At 41.5% G+C, this 21,277-nt stretch overlaps 1 protein-coding gene across 7 annotated transcripts in view; it reads right to left on the reverse strand.

Moving 5' to 3' along the window:
- Positions 1-16,197: 16,197 nt before the first annotated feature.
- Positions 16,198-21,277, reverse strand: part of Nr3c1 (nuclear receptor subfamily 3 group C member 1) — a 125,201-nt gene continuing 120,121 nt past the window's right edge. For all 7 annotated transcript variants that reach the window (XM_051163815.1, XM_051163813.1, XM_051163814.1 and 4 more), the window contains exons 8-9: positions 18,198-18,355; positions 16,198-17,040 (exon numbers count right to left, since the gene is read on the reverse strand). In XM_051163815.1, coding sequence (XP_051019772.1) covers positions 16,888-17,040; positions 18,198-18,355 — 311 coding nt within the window. In that variant the 3' untranslated portion in view covers positions 16,198-16,887. The remainder of the gene's footprint in view (positions 17,041-18,197; positions 18,356-21,277) is intronic.

The raw sequence follows: 21,277 nt of genomic DNA on the forward strand, positions 1-21,277 counted from the left end.
AATTATGAACCATGGCTGCTTTTTTTATTTAAAAAAATTAGAACTTGAAGATTTTCTATTTTTCTAAGCTCTTTGTAAATATACTTTTAGTTGTTGCATGATCCTATATCAAAAAGTTAGCATAGTTTAGTTAATGATTGTTTTTTTGCTGCAAATTTATCTTTTGTGGATAAGGCCTTTGACACTGGCTAGGAAAGTCTGTAGTACACCAGGTTGACGAGAGAGCAGACCTAAGGGGGTGCTGCGGCCCACAGGTGGGATTTCTTTCCCAAATAAACCAGTGTTCAACTCTCCAGGCCTTTCAAATTATTGGCAGCCCTCCCACACATCTGCGATTTTTCTGGGATGATTTCCTTTATTTAAAGACAGGGATTCTAGACACTCGTCATTATTTTTAAAAACATCAGCTTTACTGGAGTAGAGTTTACATACGATGCCTTGTGCTCATTTTCATTAAAGGTTTTGTGAGTTTTGATGAAGCTCTATCCTTGTAGCTTGTCACTCCCACACTCAGAACAAGCATCTTTCGGGAATGCCTCAAAATGCTTCCTACCGTTTCTCCCTGCCCCAGGCCTTGGCCCCGAGTAACCACAGTCCCTTTTTCTGCAAATGTAGATTACTGTGCCTTATCTGGCATGGCAAATAAATGAAATCACACAGTATGTGCCCTTTGTGCCTTGCTTGTTTCATGATCCATCCTTGGGACTCACCGACAGAAGTCATCTGTTTTACCTCTCAATATTTCATTTTATGAATAAACCGCACTTTGCTGCTTATGAACATTTGGTTGTTTGCAGTATTTTTATTAGTATGAGCAAAGCTGCTATGAACATTTCATGTAAAAGCCATTGCGAGGGCATATGTTTTCATTTCTCTTGAATAAATATACAGATTTTAAACAGAAATCGAGCAGCAACTTGCTATACATTAGTTGGAGGGTGTTGGCAAATTCAGGGAGTCCACCGTGGCATTGTGGTAGAACTGGACCAGTTCCCAGAGTGGGCGGCCTTTATCTGAGAGTGGCCTGCCCACCTAGATTCTCTCAGCTAATACAAGGACTATTTTGATGGTTTTCATTTTATCTACTGTCTTGTATGAGTCAGAGAAAAGCCACCTTTTCTAATGTCACGTACAGTTTACAGGAAGCTAAGCGGATTCAGGATGGATTTATTATGAATGAGAATAATGCTTAAGATTTGTTAAACACTCGGCGTGTTGAACACTATGAAGTAGGAACTGTTACCCCCGTTTGGCAGAAGCCTGGAGTGGCTAGGCAACCTGCCTGAGATCGCAGACCTATTAAACAGTACAGCTAGCATTGGAAAGCTCTTGAGCCCAGATGAATTTCATTGGGAATCCCTCTGCCTTAACTCAAAGAACGCAAGCCACGTGGTCTGACTCACACACTTCACCTGGTAGTAATGGCGGCCTATGTCTAATTGCAGAAAGCTATTCCAAAGATATTTAGGAGTATACTCGGACTAGTCAGTGTTTAGTTATATAGAACTCATCAAAAGCAAGCCTTCGTTCATCCTCTTGCCTGCCTTAGAAAGAAAAAGAAAAATCTTCCTACGAGGGCACCGTTTCCAGTATATCACAGACCCAGCCACACAAGGTTCCATCCCGCCCTGCGCAAATATTTACTGAGAGCTTTGTGGTAGACACTGAGGAAAACCTCCCTTCTACCTCTAAGAGGCTGTGATTTGAGCCTGTAAGGAAAAGTGTTAGCTACCAACAGGAGGTGGGAGGGCCGCAGCTGCAAACCAGTTTGGGCAATGAGAGGTGCGCAGGGCCTTCTGGGAAGGAGTCCGCCCCTCACACGGTTCCATCTTGACCTGGCCATTTTGCCTCCTGAGGACACGGCTGCTCGAAGGCTCTGACCTGCCGGGGAAGGAGAGAGTCTAGTGTGGAGTTCTGTCTTCTGCTGCTGTGTGGTGTGAGGTACAGCTTCTGGCTTTATAATTTTTAAGCGTGGTCTAAGTGGGATTTCCAGCTATTGTGGCCACTCAGGAACCCGGTGACCGTGCTGCAGCTATGAGACAAGCATCACCAGGTGACCGCCCTTGAGCATCCTGTGCATGCTTAGAAATTGCTGCCAGTGGAGGGGCTCCGACAGTGTTCTTTTTTTTTTTTTTCTTGGTAGCCCACGGACAGGACTTGCATCACTGTATGCCAGGTGTTCACCATAACATAAATCCATCTCTTCCTTGCGACAGTCCCCAAAGACAGCTACATTGAACAGTTCTGTTTTATAGATGAAGTTTTTCACATTTGTATTTTTATATTTATTTACTTTACAGCCTGATCTCAGCCCCCTCCCTCTTCTCCCAATCCCACCCTCATGCCCCTTCCTCCTATTCCCCTCTCCCCTCCTTCTCAGAGAAGGGGAGGTCCCCAAAGGGTACCAGCCCACCCTGACTCCTCAAGTCTCAGCAGGACTAAGCATATCCTGTCTCACTGAGGCCAGACAAGACAGCCCCGGCTAGGGCGGAAAGAGTCAGAGTCAGAGATAGCCCCTACTCCCGTTGTGAGGGCCCCCATGATGAGCACGCTGTTTTTAAGGATGTAGGACCCCGGGACCCAGACAACTTAAGGCCCCATAACTGGTGCTTAAGAATAACACCTGAGAAATCTTTAAAAAGTCTCCCGCGGCTTTTTCGTAGAAGGTAGAGTGAAAACATCTTCTTAGATTCTAGTTTGACAGTGGCAAAAGGTAGATTGTGGTTTTCATCACACACTAATCAAAATATTTTTGACCTAAAATGCAAAATATGAAAATATTCCCCCAAATTTATTGAGATATAATTGGCAATATTCTATATATTGAAGTTGTATAATGTGATATTTCATTATATCAATATATTATTATAAAATGATAGGCACAGTTGAGTTGCCTCTTTTACCCTCTGCCTACGGCAACCGCGCGTTTAATTTTGGAGCTTGTGTGCAATTTCTGAGACTCAGCTTTTCAGATTTACCCACGTTAAAGCGTGTACCCCGTTCACCCCTTCGCATCACTAAGCACTACTCCATTGTAGAAATATACCACAATTGATTCTCTCATTTGCTGGTGGATTTTTTTGCTGCTCCTCTTGTTGTATACAGTTTTTGTTTTTAAGCAATGATGCAAAAATGAGTATTAACATACAAGCTAACATGTATGGGCGGATATAAAATATTTTATTTGCATTAGTATTAGTGTCTAGTTGAATGTCTAAATCACATTGTGCATATATATTTAACTTTTTAAAAAACTACCATACTGAATACATATATATCTATCTATAGACATGAAAATACATGAAAATGTGTGTGTATGCACACACACACACACACACACACACACACACAAACACATTACGTGGAAGTAGAAGGGGTCCTGTGTGGGAAGCAAAGTAGTCCAAAGGGAGGAGAGAAAAAGAGGGGACCATAGGGGAAGGTGAATTAGTTTGCGTTTCCTCTTTTATGTGGAATTCATGTTGAAATACACACACACACACACACACACACACACACACACATTTATTTTTGTGAAATAGAAGACTGAGTAGAGGAAGGGAGGCAGCAGGGTGTGGGAGGAGGGCATATTGGTTAGGGTTCTCTAGAGAGGTAGAACTGATAGAATGAAATATATATATATATGATTTATTACAGGCTTACAGGATATAGTCCAGCTGTTTGAACAATGACTGTCTCCCAGTGGAGAGTCAAAGAACCTAGAAGTTGTTCGGGGCACCAGGCTGATGTCTCAGCTGGGCTTTAGTATAGGCTGGCATCTTGAGGAAGTGGGCTCTAAGGCCCGTGAAGGAATGGACTCGCCAGGGAGAGGGAGGACAAGCAGGCAGAGAGCACTGCTTCCTCCTTCCTTGTCCTTTACAAAGGCTGTTACCAGAAAGCGTGGTCCAGATTTAAGGCGGATCTTCTCACCTCAAAAGATCCTGATTTAGGGCAGGTCTGCCCACCTCAGAGGATTCTATTAAGAAAAATCCCTCACAGATGTACTCGGCTGCTTGGGGTTTAGTTAAATTCCAGATTTAGTCAAATTGAGCACCTGGAATAGCTGTCACAAAGGGCAAGTACGAGCAAAGCACAGTGATCTACATGGACGTGTCATGAAGGAACCCATTATTTCAGACTGAGAAAACAGTTAAAACTGAAACCTTGCCATATGTTTCCCCATAGTGATCGTCCCATTGTGCTGTGCCTGCCCATCAGTGCTGAATCAGGCTTTCCTTTCCTGCGCATCCTCACTGACACTTTGAGATGTAGACACAGAGGGTTGTGAGCATCCATGGATGCTGGGAATGGAACCTAGGTCCTCAGAAAGAGCTGCTGGTGCTTGTGATCACTGAACCATCTCTCCAGGCCCATTTTTGACGAGATGATTTTTTCATGATTCTTGGGGGATTTATTTTTTTAGCTTTATATATTCTGAGTATTAATCCTTTTCTCAGATGGATAGCTGTCAGATTCTGTCCCACTTTGCACTTCCTCTTCGCTCAATTGATAGTGTTCTGGTCTGTGCAAAAGGTCTTTAGTTTTATGGGATTCCACTTATCAATTTTTGGCCTTAATTCCTAGAAAAATGGAGTCTTATTTTAAAAAATCGCTGACTAAATTTATATTGTGCAGGGTTCTGCCCATTTTCTTTTAGCAGTTTGAGCTTTTTGTTTTGTTTTGTTTTTGTTTTTCGAGACAAGGTTTCTCTGTGTAGCCTTGGCCATCCTGGACTCACTTTGTAGACCAGGCTGGCCTCGAACTCACAGCGATCCGCCTGCCTCTGCCTCCCGAGTGCTGGGATTAAAAGTGTGCGCCACCACGCCCGGCAGTTTGAGCTTTTACATTGAGTTCTTTGATCTAGTTGGAATTAATTTTGTGCAAGGTGAAAGATGAGGGTCTAGTTTCCATCTTCTACATGTGGACATGCAGTTTTCTCAACACCTTTTTTTGGAGATGTTATCTTTTCTCCAGTGTATGTTTTTGGCATATCAAATAGCTGTAATTACATATAATAATGTTTGGGTCTTCTGTTTTGTTTCATTGGTCTATATGTCTATTTCTGTGCCAGTGCCATACTGTTTTTATTACCATGGCTCTGTAATATGTCCTGAAATCTCAAATGGTAATCCCTCCAGCACTGTATTTTGTTTTGTTCAGGATTGCTTTGGCTATTTGAAGTCTTTTGTAGCTGCAGGATTCTGTGTGTTTCTTGTATGTGTTGTTTCCTTGGTTTGGAGAAGTATTATTCTGTAATATTGAAGATCTGGCCTCTGACATTGATCTGGGGTCTTCTTCGTCTGCACTTATAATTAGAAGATTTAGTCTTTTCACAGTGTCCCACAGTTCCTGGATGTGTCCCCCGTCGTGTGTGTGTGTGTGTGTGTGTGTGTGTGTGTCTGTGTGTCTGTGTGTGTCTGTGTCTCTGTGTGTGTGTGCGCCTGCATGCATGTCTGTGTACTCTGTGTATGTTTGACTCCCTTGGAAGCTGGAAGAGGCTTGTCAGATGCTCTGGAGCTGCTTCCTGGCTCCAGGTTGAAAGCTGCAGGTTGTGAGGTGAGCTCCTGTTTGTCAGCTCCAGGTTGTAAGCTTTAGGTTGTAAGCTCCGGCATGGGTGGTGGGAATGGGACCTGAGTCCTCTGCAGGGGAACCCCATCCATGCTAACATCTGAACCATCCCTTCTGCCCCTCTAGTGTTGTTTTTAAATTTTCCATATTTACTCCTGTGGCCTAATGCATTTATTTTATCTTTGAGTCCTGATATTCTATCTTCTACTTGACCAGTCAACTTGTAAGGCTTTCCTTTGAGTTTTCTAGTTGTGTTATGAGTTTTCCCATCCCATCTTCACTTTAGCTGTGTCTCTTCAAAGTTTAGCTCTTGACTGAATTTGTTTTTTCCAATGATTGTCTTTGCTGTTTCATTCAGCCTTATGCTTGAGGTGCCCTGGGCATTGCCCGCCTGGGCGTTCTCTTTAAGTCCACTGAGTTGTTTCTTTTGGTCTTTTGCAAACTTGAATTCTTTGATAAAGTTTTGTTCTTTTAAATTTGGTACCCTTGGGAATCATCTTAGTGAACCTCATTAGAGAGAAGGGGGCAGGGATTTGAAGGTGGTGTACTGTCTTGATCTTTCATATTGTTTATATTTTTGTAATGAGAGAGGGGTGTATGGACTTCTTTTGCTACTTCTGTGTAGCAGGCTGGGGCAGGGCACAGGATGTGTGGGCTTCAGCCAGGCAAGGCACAGGGGAGGCTGTTAGGATGCTCTTTTTGTGCACTGTGTAAAGGTTGTCTTTGTGTTATTCAAATGCTGATTTCTGTACAGATTGTTGAGAACAGGCCAGACGTTGGTATTTTTTGTTTGTTTGTCTTTTGTTTTTTTGAGACAGGGCTTTTCTGTGTAGACTTGGCTGTAGACCAAGCTGGCCTCTGTGGTGGTAATGCCTTTAATCCCAGCACTTGGGAGGCAGAGGCAGGCGGATCTCTGTGGTATTGTTATTTTTATGAAGCCTCACCTATCTTGGTGTTCTATAAACACATTTCCCTCACCTTCTGATTGGTGGAATAAAGAGCCCTGTAAATCCTCTGGGCTTTGTGTCCTCTCTACTTCCAACTTCTGCTTCTAAAGGCATTAAAGTCTTTATAGTTTTGTCTTTGTTTACAGAGTGTCCTGCAGTGGGGGATCATACAGAATGCACTCCTTCCCGCTCCTTTGTAATGTATATTTAAGGCTCCATGGCTTTTCTTTTTAATGTTGAATGATATTCCACAATTTGGAAATATAGGTTATTACTCACCATGAAAGCCGTATCAATGTAGTATGAAGTATTTTATGTACCTGGCCCTTTAAATGACCCTATGCCCTTCAGTGTCAGTTGGCTCTTGGACTTCTGGGAACAGAAGATGATATAAAAAGCCAGAAGAGGGATGGAGAGAGGAAAGGAGGGAAGGAATGAAGGAGGGAGGGAGGGAGAGAGAGAGAGAGAGAGAGAGAGAGAGAGAGAGATTAGTAACGAGAGAGTAAGCAGGAGCAGTTTCCAAGAGACAGAAAAGTAGGGTCAGAGAACATAGTTGATACAAGAAGGAACAAGACTGAGTAGGGCTGGAGAGAAGAAAAGAGACTGAGCAGAGTGAAGATAAGAGACATTTGAGAGTGGGCTGAGCAGTTGAGCCAGGAGAAGCTGAGCCAAGGAAGATATTGTGAGGATAGAGTTAGGAAAAGAACCCAGGAAGAGAGAGCCTACAAAGTAGATAAAAAAGATAAAATATAAAGAACCCTAAAAAGCACATCTTACTTAAAAAGCTTCACTCAGGTATTGGTGATTATGAATAAAGTTGCTACAATAAATAGATGCTTTGGTGTATATGTTTTGAAATCCTAAGTACAGACCTGGTTTTCTGAGAAACTACCACATTGCCTTCCATCACGCCATAGCATTTTATTAGCAGCAACCATCTCCAGCATTTGGTGGTGTAAGTGTTCTGGGCTTGGGCCTTTCTGCAGTATGAAGGGCTGTCTCATTTGGCTTTCACTTCCTAGGAATCTGCGATGGGACTTCATCTGATCATCACTTCTACATCTTCTCAGGCGCTGGTTAGGGCCCTGGGTTAACGTTTACACTGGCTGTCTTCTTCTTCTGGGTTTTAGGAGCCTTTGCACTTTATATTCTCAATAAGGAAATATCTCTTACAGGTATTTTGCCTCAGCATATGGCTTGCCTTTTCATATTGTCTCTTGTATTGGAGAAACATTATATTTTAATGGAGTTCTGCTTATTCTTTCTTTCATGAATAATGTCTTTGGCATCATATCATGTAGATTATCCTGTGCCTTTTGGAAATTTGTAATTCATATTTCACTTTTAGTTTATATTCATGAGGAATGTAAAGTTTGTGTCTAGGTTCATCTTTTGCATGTGATATGCCATTCTTTCCAGCATCATCTGTTGACATATTCTCTTTGCTGTGTAGCCTTTGCTCCTTTGTCAAACACCAGTTTTTATGTGGATTCAATCCTGAGCTCTCTATTCTACTTAGATTACTATTTTATCAATTAAAAAAATAATTTTGCTTATTTACTGCCTGTACTACACCACTTTGATTATCATAGCATAGACATAAAATTATTTTTTATATTGATCTGATATTCAAAGAATCAGTAAAGATGGCGGCAGTACTTTTGACTTTGTAGACCACATGGTCTCTGTTGGAGTGACTCGCTTCTGCAGTTCTAGTAAAGTTGGCTTGTTGGCCCCACTGTATCCTATAGCCATAGTCAACTGTCATTACTTGTTATAACTTTTTAGAAATAATGCTTATTGAGGTGAAAGTCATAAAACAAAGCAAACTACTCAAAAGCAGACAAGTTGGCCTAATACAGTGTTACACAACAACCAATTGTGCCTGATTGCAAGACATTCCTGTCACTTCAGTGTAAAACCTTTGCACATTAAGCAGTATATATGGACTCCTGGGGAGATTGAAGGTTAAAAACATGCTTATTTGGGCACAAGTTTTCAATTTTTTTGGATATCTACTTAGGAACAGAATAGTGGGTTAAATGGCAAATCTTTTCAACATTTAGCAGCATTGTTAAAGGGCTGGAGAGATGGCTCAGCCATTAAAGGCTAGGCTCACAACCAAAACAATAGCATTATTTAATATGTCAACCAAAAATTCTACATAAATGATCAAACTTACAAATAAAGAACTTTGCTCTTTACCTTTCTAATTTAGACATCTTTTTTTCCTTTTACTGTGTTATATAGTCTTCAGCCCTCACATAGACTATTTCAATGGCAATGGTGAAAGTAGATGTTCTTATTTTGTTAGATTTTAAGAGGGAAGTTTTTCTTTTTCCATTGAGTATGATGCTGACAAGATACCTGATGCTAAGTGCTTTTCAAGAAGTCTAGGAAGTGCTTTTCTATTCACCGAGTGCCTTTAAAACATAATGTAAGGTGTGGCATTTTAGCAGCGTGCAGTGGCGCACACCTGTAATCCCTGCACTCAGGAGGCAGAGGCAGGTGGATTTCTCTGAGTTTGAGGCCAGCTTGGTCTACAAAGTGAGTCCAGGACAGCCAAGGCTACAGAGACAAATCCTGTCTCAAGTTAGTATTATATTTTATTGCTAAGACTTCGTTTACAATTTTTGCCATCTGTATTCATAAGGGATATTAACCTATAGTTTTGTGTAATTTCTTTAACTCTGATGTCTGTTGACCGAATCTAACTTACCAGGAGAATGCTAAAGTAGACTGTAGAGTTTGGGATTATATTGATTTCTCCAAGCTATGCAGCCATCACTGTAATCAGCTTTAGAACACTTCATCACCACTAAGAGCCTCTCTACTTACTCCCCTGTATTAGGCTACCCCAGAGGCTAGCCCTCGCCGTAGGCAACAACCGATGAGCCTTCTGGATGTGCAGACTTGCCATACATGAGTCTAGGTTCCTCTAGCATGTTCTTGAGGCCTATGTGTATTTACAGAATGCATCAGTGTTTCACTTTTGACGGCCATGCATAGTAGCTGCCTTGTATGTTTACCTGTTCGTCAACTGACAGACGTTAGATTGCTTTCATGTTTCGCCTGTTCTGCTACTTTGCACATTCACATATAGGTCACTGAATGATTAAGATTTCTTGTTGGAGTAGAAAAACAGAAGCGGTAATGCTGAGTTATTTGGCCTTCATATATAATTATCTGAGGATAGGGATGTGTTTGTGGATTTTCAGTAGTGCCTTGGTGGTCTTTGAATTAGACGAGTTACATGCTTGCCAGCATCATAAGGCCACTAAGCTGGCCGGGAACTATTTGTGGCATGTTCTCATGTGAGCCTCTGCTTTTTATAAACTATGTATAAGAAGCCCTCCCCACTTTAAACTATTTTTCTTGGTTCCTTGCAATCTTATCAGCCTTGGAGATTTTACATGTCCTATATTCCCATCAGAACCCCATGGCTGTCCCAGATAGTACTTAGTAAGACAGAGCCACGTTAGCAGAACAGAACTTGGCTCTTGTTAGCAGTGTTGCTGTGAGTGTGTGCACGCACATGCATTGCTTGAGCACTCATTTTCAGTCTTTTTGTGCTTATGTCTAGGAGCAGGTGATGGGGACAGATTAAAACAGCTTGAGCAACAGAAACAAATTAAAAGCAAATATCAGGACCAGTATGATGGCTGCCACGCTTGACAACCTGAGTTTGATCCCGGGGACCCACATGGTGGAAGTAGAAAATCAGCTTCTACAGGCTGCCCTCTGACTTTTGCAAGTGCCCTGTGGCATGTGCACACCCACCTCTCCCCAAAATGATGCAGTGCAGACATCATACCCAGGGTGATAGATGGCACACAGCAAGACATGGTGGTAGCGTTAGTGGCTGTGTGTGTTCGTCTTTTGCCACTGTTGTTGTTACTTATGGAGTGTGTGTCGTTATGAGCACACAAAAGTCTAGGGAGGAATAACATAAGGAAAGCAAAAAAGAAACATTTCCCAGTGAAGGGAAGGAAACAGACAATTGACATAAAGCTCGGAGTTCTGATTCGCTCTGCAGTTCTGCAAGCTTGTTTCTGACATGACTATTGAAAACCTCCTGGGACTGCCTCATGGCCTAGAGCTTCCACGGCTGCACTGCTCTTTCTGACGAGGGCACATGGGGTGAACAGAGTGTAAGCGTCCCTTACTCCAATGGGCTGGGTCGGGGGAAGAACTGTTTGGCATCTGTTGTAATCTACATGAACTCCTCTGTTTAGAGATTTGGTACTGGAAACAAGCAGAATGAAATGTTTTCTTAACCAAGTACTATTTCATTTTTACTAAGACACAGGAAGCTTGATTGGGTCTGTAGGCAAAGACCTTTAGCAGAGAGAAGGTACCATGAAAGCTGTTGGGAGCCACTCACAGGGTGAGCTAAAGTCTAATGACTATTCAGTGGGTGCAAAATGGCTCTGGAGTTTCAGCCTATTATTATTATTATTATTATTATTATTATTATTATTATTATTATTTTTTTAATATATCAATGGTTTAGATAGTTGTTTTTTGTTTTTGTCACAGTACGGCCAGATTTGACTTGCATTGTTGTTTTCATCTGCTAACAAGTTTCCTCCTCAACTTAACTGTAAGCTCTTCACATCCCTTTTCGCCCAGAGGATCACTGATTTGTTGTGAGTGCTGTTAACTGGCACACAGATTCCTTGTGTATTTGGAAAAGCAAAGGGTTTTTGGTAACCTCTCTGGAATTTTTCACCCTCAACCTCCCTACTAGGAGTCCAAAAATGTTCAGCCCTGAAAACATACCTACAAGCCACATTTAATAGACTGAGCAGGTTGTAGGCACATATTTAAGAAAGAATGCCCCCCCCAAGTGTAACAATAATGAAAGCAAGAGGCCATGAATTTGAACGGCAAAGAGGGTTATATGGGACAGTTTGAGGGAGGAAAAGGAAGGGGGAAGTGATGTAACTATAATCTCAAAATAAAAGAAATAATTAAAAGCTGATGTAGTACCAAACTGGATTATGTCAGAAGACAAGGACTCAGAAAGCTCAGCAGATGCAACCAGGGGCTTTGCATTCCTCCTGCCCAGGAAGTTGTTAATAACATGAACTCTGGAGCCAGGTGCCCAGGGTCAAGTTCTACTTAGCCAGTTCCAAGCTTTGGAAGCTTCAAAAAAAGTCTTCAGTTTTTAAAGCCATTCTGTCCTGGTATGTATGTATGTATGTATGTATGTATGTATGTATGTATGTATGAATACTACTTCTTTAAAGGGCTGCAAGGATCGAATAAGGTAATACATTAAAAAACACAGTATCTGATGCATAGTAAGTTCTTGGTGGAAAAAAAAAAGTAGAAAAAAAAAAAGTAGAAAAGAAAGTAGAAAATATCAGTTGTCTGAGAGGCTGCCAGAGACCTGCTATGTGATACCTGGTAACTAAGTGGCCTCATTACAGACGTTTTCACTGTGATTTTTGTAAATGACTTACTAGTATCACTTGTCTTCGTTTCATTTATTCGACTGTAACTGGTGTCGTGCGTGTGAAGGTGCTTTACAAAAACAGGGTTATACCAGAGAGCAAACGGTACAGCAAGGATGGGTGTGGGTGAACCACACGGCTCAGAACTGCTCTTCACGCATGAGCAAACGACTGTAAATACCCAGAAATCTGTGTAAACAGTCTGGACATGGCCACACATGCCTGTAGCCCCAGCACTGCATGGCACACAGGCAGATCCTGGGAACCCACAAGCTAGTGAGCCTCAGATTCAGTGAGAGACCTGTCTCAAGGGAACAGGCAGAAAGCAATGGAGGAAGAACAGCAGTGTCTTCTGGCCTCTGCATGTACGTGTCCAAAGTGTAGAGAGCGGGGCCACATCTAATGTATCCGTGGCTTTGGATGTCTCAGTCTCATAGTCCTAAGTATCTAATTACTGCCATTTCCTTATGTTTATATGGTAGGCATGCAGCCAGGAGCTGCTGCACAGAAGGCAGAGAAGGAAAATGTACTCTTTAAGTTAGGACGGTGCTGTTCCTGGTGACAGCACTGTGCCGTGGACAGGCACACACGAACACAATGCCTTAGCTGGCACTGAGCAGAGGGCACAAATAGATGGTTGCCCTTCTCTCGCTGTATCTTGCATGTTGTACATTTGCTGTGTTTACCTATTTATTTTTCAAAAAGCAAGTGCGGACTTTAAGCTATTCTCAGATGGCATCTGTTTACATAAAAATGCCACCTTTTGGGATAAAGACAGTTACATTTGAAGCAGTCACAGAAGTCAGTTTCTCCTGCCCTAAGTACCCTGTGAAACCATAAGCACGTGCCCACTGGACACACGGGGAAATAACCTTTAGGGATTTTAGCCTTAGGGTTATGCTCCGTTTGAATGTCATTGGCATTTACATGCCCACCTTACCACCGTAAGTGTCCTAAAGCGGGGCCTTTGCTGTGAGGAGAGTGAGGAGAAAAGATGAGGAAGGCTGTAACTGCATACACTCTATGAAAGCATGTTGGGAGTCACATAATGAAAAAGCAGATATTTTTATTATGATGTTTATCCATATTTGGCATTGCTGTAAATGGCTGACTAACATTTACTGCCAATTCAGTACAAATGTGTGGTTTGGTAATACCAGAACAGCAAATTTAAATGAAAAATAAAAGTTAAACATTTCCACACAAAATTTTACAGTCTGACATTTCACTGTGTAGGTAAAAAGACAGTTTTTTAAACTACAGGTTATTCAGCATGAATAAGAAACTACAACTTTTATTTTTAAACAGGAGTCACTGGTTTTTAATTTTTACACATTTAAAAATTACTGTGATAAAAAATAATGAAAAAGCTTTTTAATAATGCCATACACAGTATAATATAGATTTGTCCCCATTATATAGCATTTGTTTAATATACAAAATAGAATATCGACACACTGAAATCTATATGTAGTTAAGCAGGTTATTTAGGAGGGTATTTTTATACAGCCATTTATCAGAAAATAAAATCCTTTTAGGCATGTTCTAGATAGAAGCCAACCCTTTCCTGAAAACCTGGTCAGCAGTCCTGATAGGCCAGGCTGACTGAAAACAGTCTGGAAAATGAGAGAACCTCCATCTGAAGAGGTTTGCAGTGCCCTCTGAACACTGTAGTTCACCTTCGAACACTGAAACCAGGCACATAAGAAACACATTCAATTACAGCTTATGGTTGGGGTGACCAACCAAGATCTAAAGTTCCTGAAGGCTACCATGATCCTCGAATGCATAATACCATGGTTCATCCCACAGTGATACTGTCTCACAGTACATAAGAGGGAGAAAATACCAATAACCGGGTCCAGCTGGAACTGCTCATCCTGTCTGGTTCCAGCCCTCTCCTGGCCCTACTCTGCTGGTGGCGCTGGCCTCTCCACAGGCTCACCAGAGTTCACCCCACACTCATCGCCAAGGGTCTCCACATGTCCCTTGTTCCTTTGCGGGTGATCTGGCTCGTCGTTAGGTTCCCTTCCCTTCCCCAAGCTTCCAGTTACCTCTCTTCTGCTTATACGGTTTCCCAAGTCAATGCCTAAAATACCCAGAATGTCCTTTTTTTCCCTTACCAGTAATTAAAGATACTTTTCAAGATCTGTTGTGAGTCATGTAGACATATCACCAACTCTCACTGAAGGTAGTATAGAAATCTGAATAGTTTGGAACGGTATGAAGCCACAAACAGAAAATAAAGCTGTTCTCAAACAGTACCGTATCTTTCTCACTTACACTCAATCCGAATTATGACAGCTTTCTTCTTTCCTACATACCAAAGGAGCACAGCTCTTTATACATTTAATGGAAAACTTCCTATAGTAGTTTTATGGATGTCTGTTCCCTTCTATTAATAAGAAAGTGCATATATCTTTTTCTTTTTTGGAGCTCTATTTTTTGAAAGCCAAGCTGGTTGGGACTGAAAGTAGATTTATGTGTGATGTGCTGTCTGATTTTAACTGTAACATTCCATAAATGTACACTAATCTATTTTTGAGAAGCTCATTTTGAAACTTAACACTGTCATTGATAATATTCAAGTGGTATTTCTTAGGCACCATAGATCTCACATCCAGCTGGGTTACAGTTATCTTAAAGTCCTCTGAGACCAATTTAAACCATTACAGGGTGAACATCTCTTTAGAGAGAATTCAAAAAGCAAATTATTACACTTTTTTTTAATTAAATAATTTCTGAAAAATACTGAAAATAACAACATTCAAAAAGCATTCAAAGAAAACCTGTCCTTGTTTTACTTGGAAATGGAGCACTGTAGGGTAGAAAGGATGAGTGTATTCCTGGCTTCCTATGGGATTCTGTAGTATTTACATATTGCTGGTGCCTCTGCATGTTATTGCCAAGCTTCTAAAGCCTCTGCCTCTGTCAGCCTGTGGGGAGGCTGCACGTGAAGATGACCCTGTTACTAGATGGTGCCCATAACTACATAAACACCACCTCTCTGTCCTGTTTATTACGTCAGCGCAAGGGGAGATTTAATAAATCAGCCTGCAGTGACAGGCTCGTGGTTGGGTAAGGATGGTTAGAATGGGAGGTGGGGATCTGGTTGGGTCAAAGCCTCAGAATCTCCTCACCCAGGGCCAGTCTCCAGCTCCCTCTTCCCACCTTACAGCAAACCTGCTTTGATGGCTAAGAGCACTGAGGCCTGTGTGATGCTCTTCCACACTATAAACCATACAGGACAGTCATCGACATTTCTTTGACCCCCTACAAAAAATATAACATGTCCTGATAAAACGATCTCATCTAAAAGTCATTCTTATTTTACACTATACAGCTATTTTACAGTCATTTTAATGAGTTGCATGTAAAGCCACGGTAGCCCTTCCCTTCCCAGATTAGTGAATACCAATATGATATATATCTGAAACTATAACTAAATATAAAAATATATTAGAAGTTTCATATTTTTACTATTAGATTTTCAGTTTTCTATTACACAAATAATTTGGCCACCTTAAGTAGAAATCAGATCTCTTGTGGCTTAGTAAGTGTGTTAAACTTTGAGTTCACAGAAAGTTGGTAAGGTGCACACAGAAAGGGCTACTACAGCTTCTGTTCTGTTTAAAATGATAATTCTCAGTGTGAAGAAGTTCACAAGACTTGTGTTAAATTCTATGGCACATGTAGGGATGTGTAGTTGGACAAACATGAATGCCTGACATTCAGTTCTAAGTAACAAAAATCAGTAGCTGATGTTCCTGTACCACCAGGAAAGCTGGACCAATTGGTGACAGGTGGGGATGTGAAAATGGGTGTCCAGTCATCCTTGCCATCTGAGAGATTTAGTCAGGGGTAAAGTCTAGTGAGAGAAGTCCCTAGGTCTGATTACAACACTCTCTCAGCTCCATCATAGCTGGTTATCTGGAATAATAAATTTTAAGATGTTACACAAACCACCCCAGAAGGCCCTGAAAGAGTTGATTTACAGACATGGTTGCTACACTGTAGAGATGGGGCATTAGGTACAGATAGGGGCCTTTTGGTAGTTACTGTTTTACAATTAGTCTTTTGTAACTATCATCCACAGTTTACCCAGCAGGTCACTGGACCAGGTGCTCTATACCAGTTAGGACGGTTAATCTGCACAGCCTATCTAATTCTCCATGGAAGCAGATATATACAGAATACGAGCTGTTGACAAGAATACTAGAGATCTGAGTCAATTTCTGTGGTCTTCTGATAGCTGAGCGCCATCAGGGTAGGAGCACCGACCCATTTTCACACGGAGATTAATGTTAGCGTATAGGAGAGCTGTGAACCAGCTGCCCATCTTAAACAGCTGTACAATACTGGAATACAAAAATTATTTAAGAAAAACGAGCAAGCGTAGTTCACTGAATATAAAGGAAATTGTTAAAACCAGACAGTAATAGCTATAAAAGGCACAACTTCCCTTTTCTGATGTACACTTGTAAACTTTTTTCAGGTTTCCATGCATAAATCAAAATGCTATCCTAACTATACATGGGAAAAATACACCAACAGAAAAGTCCAGAAAGGTTTATCCAGCCAACTGAAAGTATGAGCAGAAAGTTGATCACATGGACTTTGGGCACTGGTGGTTTAGGTGCGGTCCTTCTCTGATAGTGGATAAGCCTCCACGTAACTGTTTTTAGTTTCTGTACACCAACCAATACACTTCACTGTCTGCTTTCCCACCACTTGAAAGTGATGACTCATCTGCTTCTGTTGCCAAGTCTTGGCCCTCTATAAACCACATGTAGTGCGTATTTAAAACAAAACAAGACAAAACCAAAAAGAACAACAAAACATCTACAGACAAATTGATAAGTTTGTACAGTAAAAGCTATAAACTTTCTTTAAGGCAACCTTTCTTAGTAAGGCAGTCACTTTTGATGAAACAGAAGCTTTTTGATATTTCCATTTGAATATTTTGGTATCTGGTTAGTGATGATTTCAGCTAACATCTCTGGGAATTCAATACACATGGTCTTATCCAAAAATGTCTGGAAGCAGTAGGAAAGGAGACTCTCAACCACCTGCAGGAGAAGACATGGTGACGGTGAGGCTTCAAAGCACAGCAGAGTGATAGTGCTTAGCTGTCAGCCTGGCCTCCCCTCCCCTCCCCCCTCCTCTCCAGTAGTCTCCCTCCCCTTCCCTCCTGTTCCCTACCTTCCCTCCCCTCCCTGCCACCCTGATTGTGGTTTTCCCTCTACTCCCCCAAGTTCCTCTGCACTGCTTCTCTCATAGAAACGAACATGATTCTAAGAGACAATAATGAACTATAACATAGCAAGATAAAAACGAAAGCAATCACATCAGAATTAGACAAGACAAACAGAAGAGAAACCCAAGAGAAGGAGTAAGATTCATGGACCCACTCATCCACACACTCAGGAATTACATAAAAACACTAAACTGGAAGCATAATATATCCGCAGAAGACCTGGTGTAGATCTTATGCTTGTGATCTGTTGGCCTTTTTTTTTTTTTTTAATTTGATGGAAAATACACCAATTTTTGTTGGAATTCCTCAGATTAAAAATAATTTACAGAAAATAAACACTTAAGTACAAAAGGCATTTCAAATTTCTTGAACTGTGTGCAGAATGAAGGCCTGGCATGCCCACAGTCCCAGCATTTAGTGGACTAGGTGACAAGACCAAGGCAGATTATGAGTTTGAAGCCAGCCTGGACTAGTACTGAAATATAGGAAGATGAAACTTGCATGATGTACTAGCTTATTCATGTAGAACAGGGAATTCCTCTTTTAAAAAAACAGCACTATTAAACTCTGAGCTAACATGGTAATTTTTATGCAAATCAGTAGACTAATAAGACTTAAGAAAAATGTGTACAAAATTGAAAGTTTACAAATTTAACTTGAATAATCACTAAAATATATAAATACATGGAAGGGATGACTTATTGGTATGTTATTATATATGTATAATATATATTAATTAAAACATATCTTATGGCCCACAAAATTCGTATGTTTCTCTGCCTCTGTCCCTTTGGACTTTCGAGACAGGGCCTTTCCCTTATGTAGGTAGCTCTGACTGTCCTAGCACTCCCTATGTGGACTAGCCCGGCCTCGAGCTCTGTCTTTGCTGTGATTTACAGGCATGTGCCAATACACCCAACCTATATTTTTCTTTTTTGTTGTTGTTTTGGCTTCGTGTTTGGTACTTACATCATGCATGGAGTCCAAAAGTTTTGTCAGTTGATAAAACCGCTGCCAGTTCTGACTGGAATTTCCTTCTCTTTTGACAATGGCTTTTCCTAGCTCTTTGATATAGGTCATTCGAATTTCATCAAATAACTCTTGGCTCTTCAGACCATCCTTAGGAACTAAAAGGGAAGATGAAGCCAGTTGAAGGATTTCCTTTCTGGAACTTGTCATGCACCAAGCAGGACATTTCATGCATAGCTTATTGTTACACGTACTTTTTTGTTTGATTGCTTTTTCGCTACAAGGTTTCTCTGTGTAGCCTTGGCTGTCCTGGACTCACTTTGTAGACCAGGCTGGCCTCGAACTCACAGCGATCCGCCTGTCTCTGCCTCCCAAGTGCTGGGATTAAAGGCGCGTGCCTCCACCGCCTGGCTGTTACACGTACTTTTAATGCATCTAAAATCCATGCATTTTCAAAGGACTGTAGGACACAGCTGAGTGAAAGTACAGGGTAACTGACAACTGGGGTCATAGTCAGGGTTGAGCCATTTGTTTTCTGTCTTGTAAAGTGGGGGTTGGTAGTGACACTGAGAGTGCAAACGCTCTCAGCCTGTCCGTAGCTAATTTGTGATGTACACCAATGAGAGCCTGCTTTAAAAACCTTTCATTTTACAGTCTTCTTATTGAATTAGGTGAGGTTAGTAACTACTGAAAACACCCCCAGGAAAGGGCGTCTAGGGCGTATTAGGTGGTGTGCTAACTATGAAGCAGAGGGCTGGGGAGTTCAAAAGCAAAGCCTCCACAGTCTTTACCTTCATTTAGTTTTAAAAGGGAATTATTTAAGTACTTTATTGAGAAGAAAAAACTTAACTAGACCCACTTTATTGTTAATCATCATCTTCCTCTTCCTCCAATTCCTTGGATTTTTGTTTGTTTCTAAGCTTCACAACTGTCCTTTTCACTGACTCTGTTCCCACCCCCCCAAGGGAATACTCTTCTTGCATTTTTCCTGCAGTTCAGCAGGCTCTTCCTAAATTGTATCAGTGTGGTCGTCCCACACCTCCCCGGCTTCTTTGCAGTATCACCAAGAAATTAAGTCCAGACATTCCCCTTGCAGGCTTTCTTTTCTTTTCTCTCTCCTTTACACTGGACCTGTTTTCTGTTTCCTCTGCAGGTGACACAGGTTTTCACGTCTTTGTCTTTTCCTTTTCTCAGCTGGCATGCCTCCCATGAGCACATTTTAGAAACACCCAAGGAGCTTCCTAAAGGTGCTTGTGCTCCTCTTGGTAATTTTGCGCCAAGAATCCATTTTGCTTTTTAGATTCTGAGGCTTGCCTTTGCTCATATTTAGTAGTTTTCCCTCCTTCCCCCAAGAAGGGGAGGGAGAAGCCTTGAGCTCCTGCCGGGCCCTGAGTTGTACTCCTGCTCTGGCCAAACACATTATTAGGTTTGGAGTTACTCAAGCGAACAAGGACTAGCGACAGAGCCACTCTTGCTCGTGGCCCAGCAGCCCCGCCCTGCTACCTGGGAGGAGGGATGTGCGTTCTGAGGTTTGGAAATGTTGAGGCGTCTCACACATGAGGCCAACTTCTTAGAATTTGGCCTAAGGCTTACTGGAGGCTGTCACATCAGCCTGCAATTTCCATTAAACATTTCCTGATTCCTCTGCAGGGGAGAGACTTTTAAGAGACTGTTGCATCATCTTCACTATATATTTATCAGTAAGCTACCTTCCCTTTCCAGACACACTGCTCTAACAGGCAAGGCCAAGGCCGGAGTGTACCCGAATCTTCCCTCCTCACTCTTACCGTCATTCCTTATACATAGCCATATATCTAACCACCCAGTATGCGATTATTAATGAAAACAATTGTGTGTGTGTGTGTGTGTGTGTGTGTGTGTGTTTGCCTGATGTATGTTTGTGTACCACAAGTATGTAACACAGAAGTCAGAAGGCACTGAATCCCCTGGGACTGCAGCTACAGACAGTTCTGAGTGGCCATCTGAGTGCTGGGAGCTGCTGAGCCATCTCTCCAGACTATTATTACTGTAACAGTTATGTAACATTAAGAAGAAAGATGGCATTTTACTTTACTCTCATGCATCCCTTTTCTGTTATACTTCCTTTCTTATGTATCACATTAATTTTGTCATATATTTTCCTTTCTTTTGAAAAATTTTAAAAATACCTCATGTAAGACAGATGGCTTAAAAAGCCTGTCTGAGGAAGTTTTTACTTCACTTACTACTTTGTCTCTTGATACAGTCTTGATAGTAGCCTTGGCTGGCTTGAATTTCAGCCCTTAGCCTCTGCAGTGCTGGTGTCCAGGTGTCAGCTACCATGCCAGGTCCCATCTGAGGGTGGGCGGCAGTGGTGGCTTCCTGCCCCTCCCCCTTTTCAGCTTTGTAAATATTTACTTCACATTCTTCTTACTTGCATGGTTTCTGATGAGAAGTTGATGTAAGTTATAGAGGGTTTCGGTGTTGTCATTGTTTGTTTGTTTTCTGTTTTGTTTTTCGAGACAGGGTTTCTCTGTGTAGCCTTGGCTGTCCTGGGCTCACTTTGTAGACCAGGCTGGCCTCGAACTCACAGAGGTTTGCCTGCTTCCTGAGTGCTGAGATTAAAGGTGTGCACCATTACTTCTTCCCCCTTGTCTTTGGTGTTCTGTAATTTGAAGAGGATATGCCTAAGTGTAGATTTTGTTGTTGTTGTTTATCTTTGCTTGGTGTTCTCTGAGCTTCCTGGACCCACATTTTGGTGTATGTCACTAATTTTAGAAATTTCAGAGCTTTTACTACTTAAAATATTTCTTAGGGTCTCCCCAAACCCTTTTTATTCTTTTTCCTCCTTATAATTGAGTCTAGGAAATTTTTGTTGGCCTTGTTCCCTCTCTCCCTGGCTGCACTACAGCTGATGATGTGCTTGGTAGAAGCGTTTTTATTTCAGCATCTTTTATTTCTAGCATTTTTAAAAAGAATTATTCCTTAGCTGTCTGTGAATCTTCACCTCTGCTTATAATTCTCAAGCTGTCTATATTTTTCCTGTAGTATCCTTAAGAAAAATATTTGGTTATTTTAAATTTCTACCTGATAATGCCAAT

The sequence above is a fragment of the Acomys russatus genome, chromosome 20 (assembly GCF_903995435.1).
Source record: "Acomys russatus chromosome 20, mAcoRus1.1, whole genome shotgun sequence".
Lineage (NCBI taxonomy): Eukaryota > Metazoa > Chordata > Mammalia > Rodentia > Muridae > Acomys > Acomys russatus.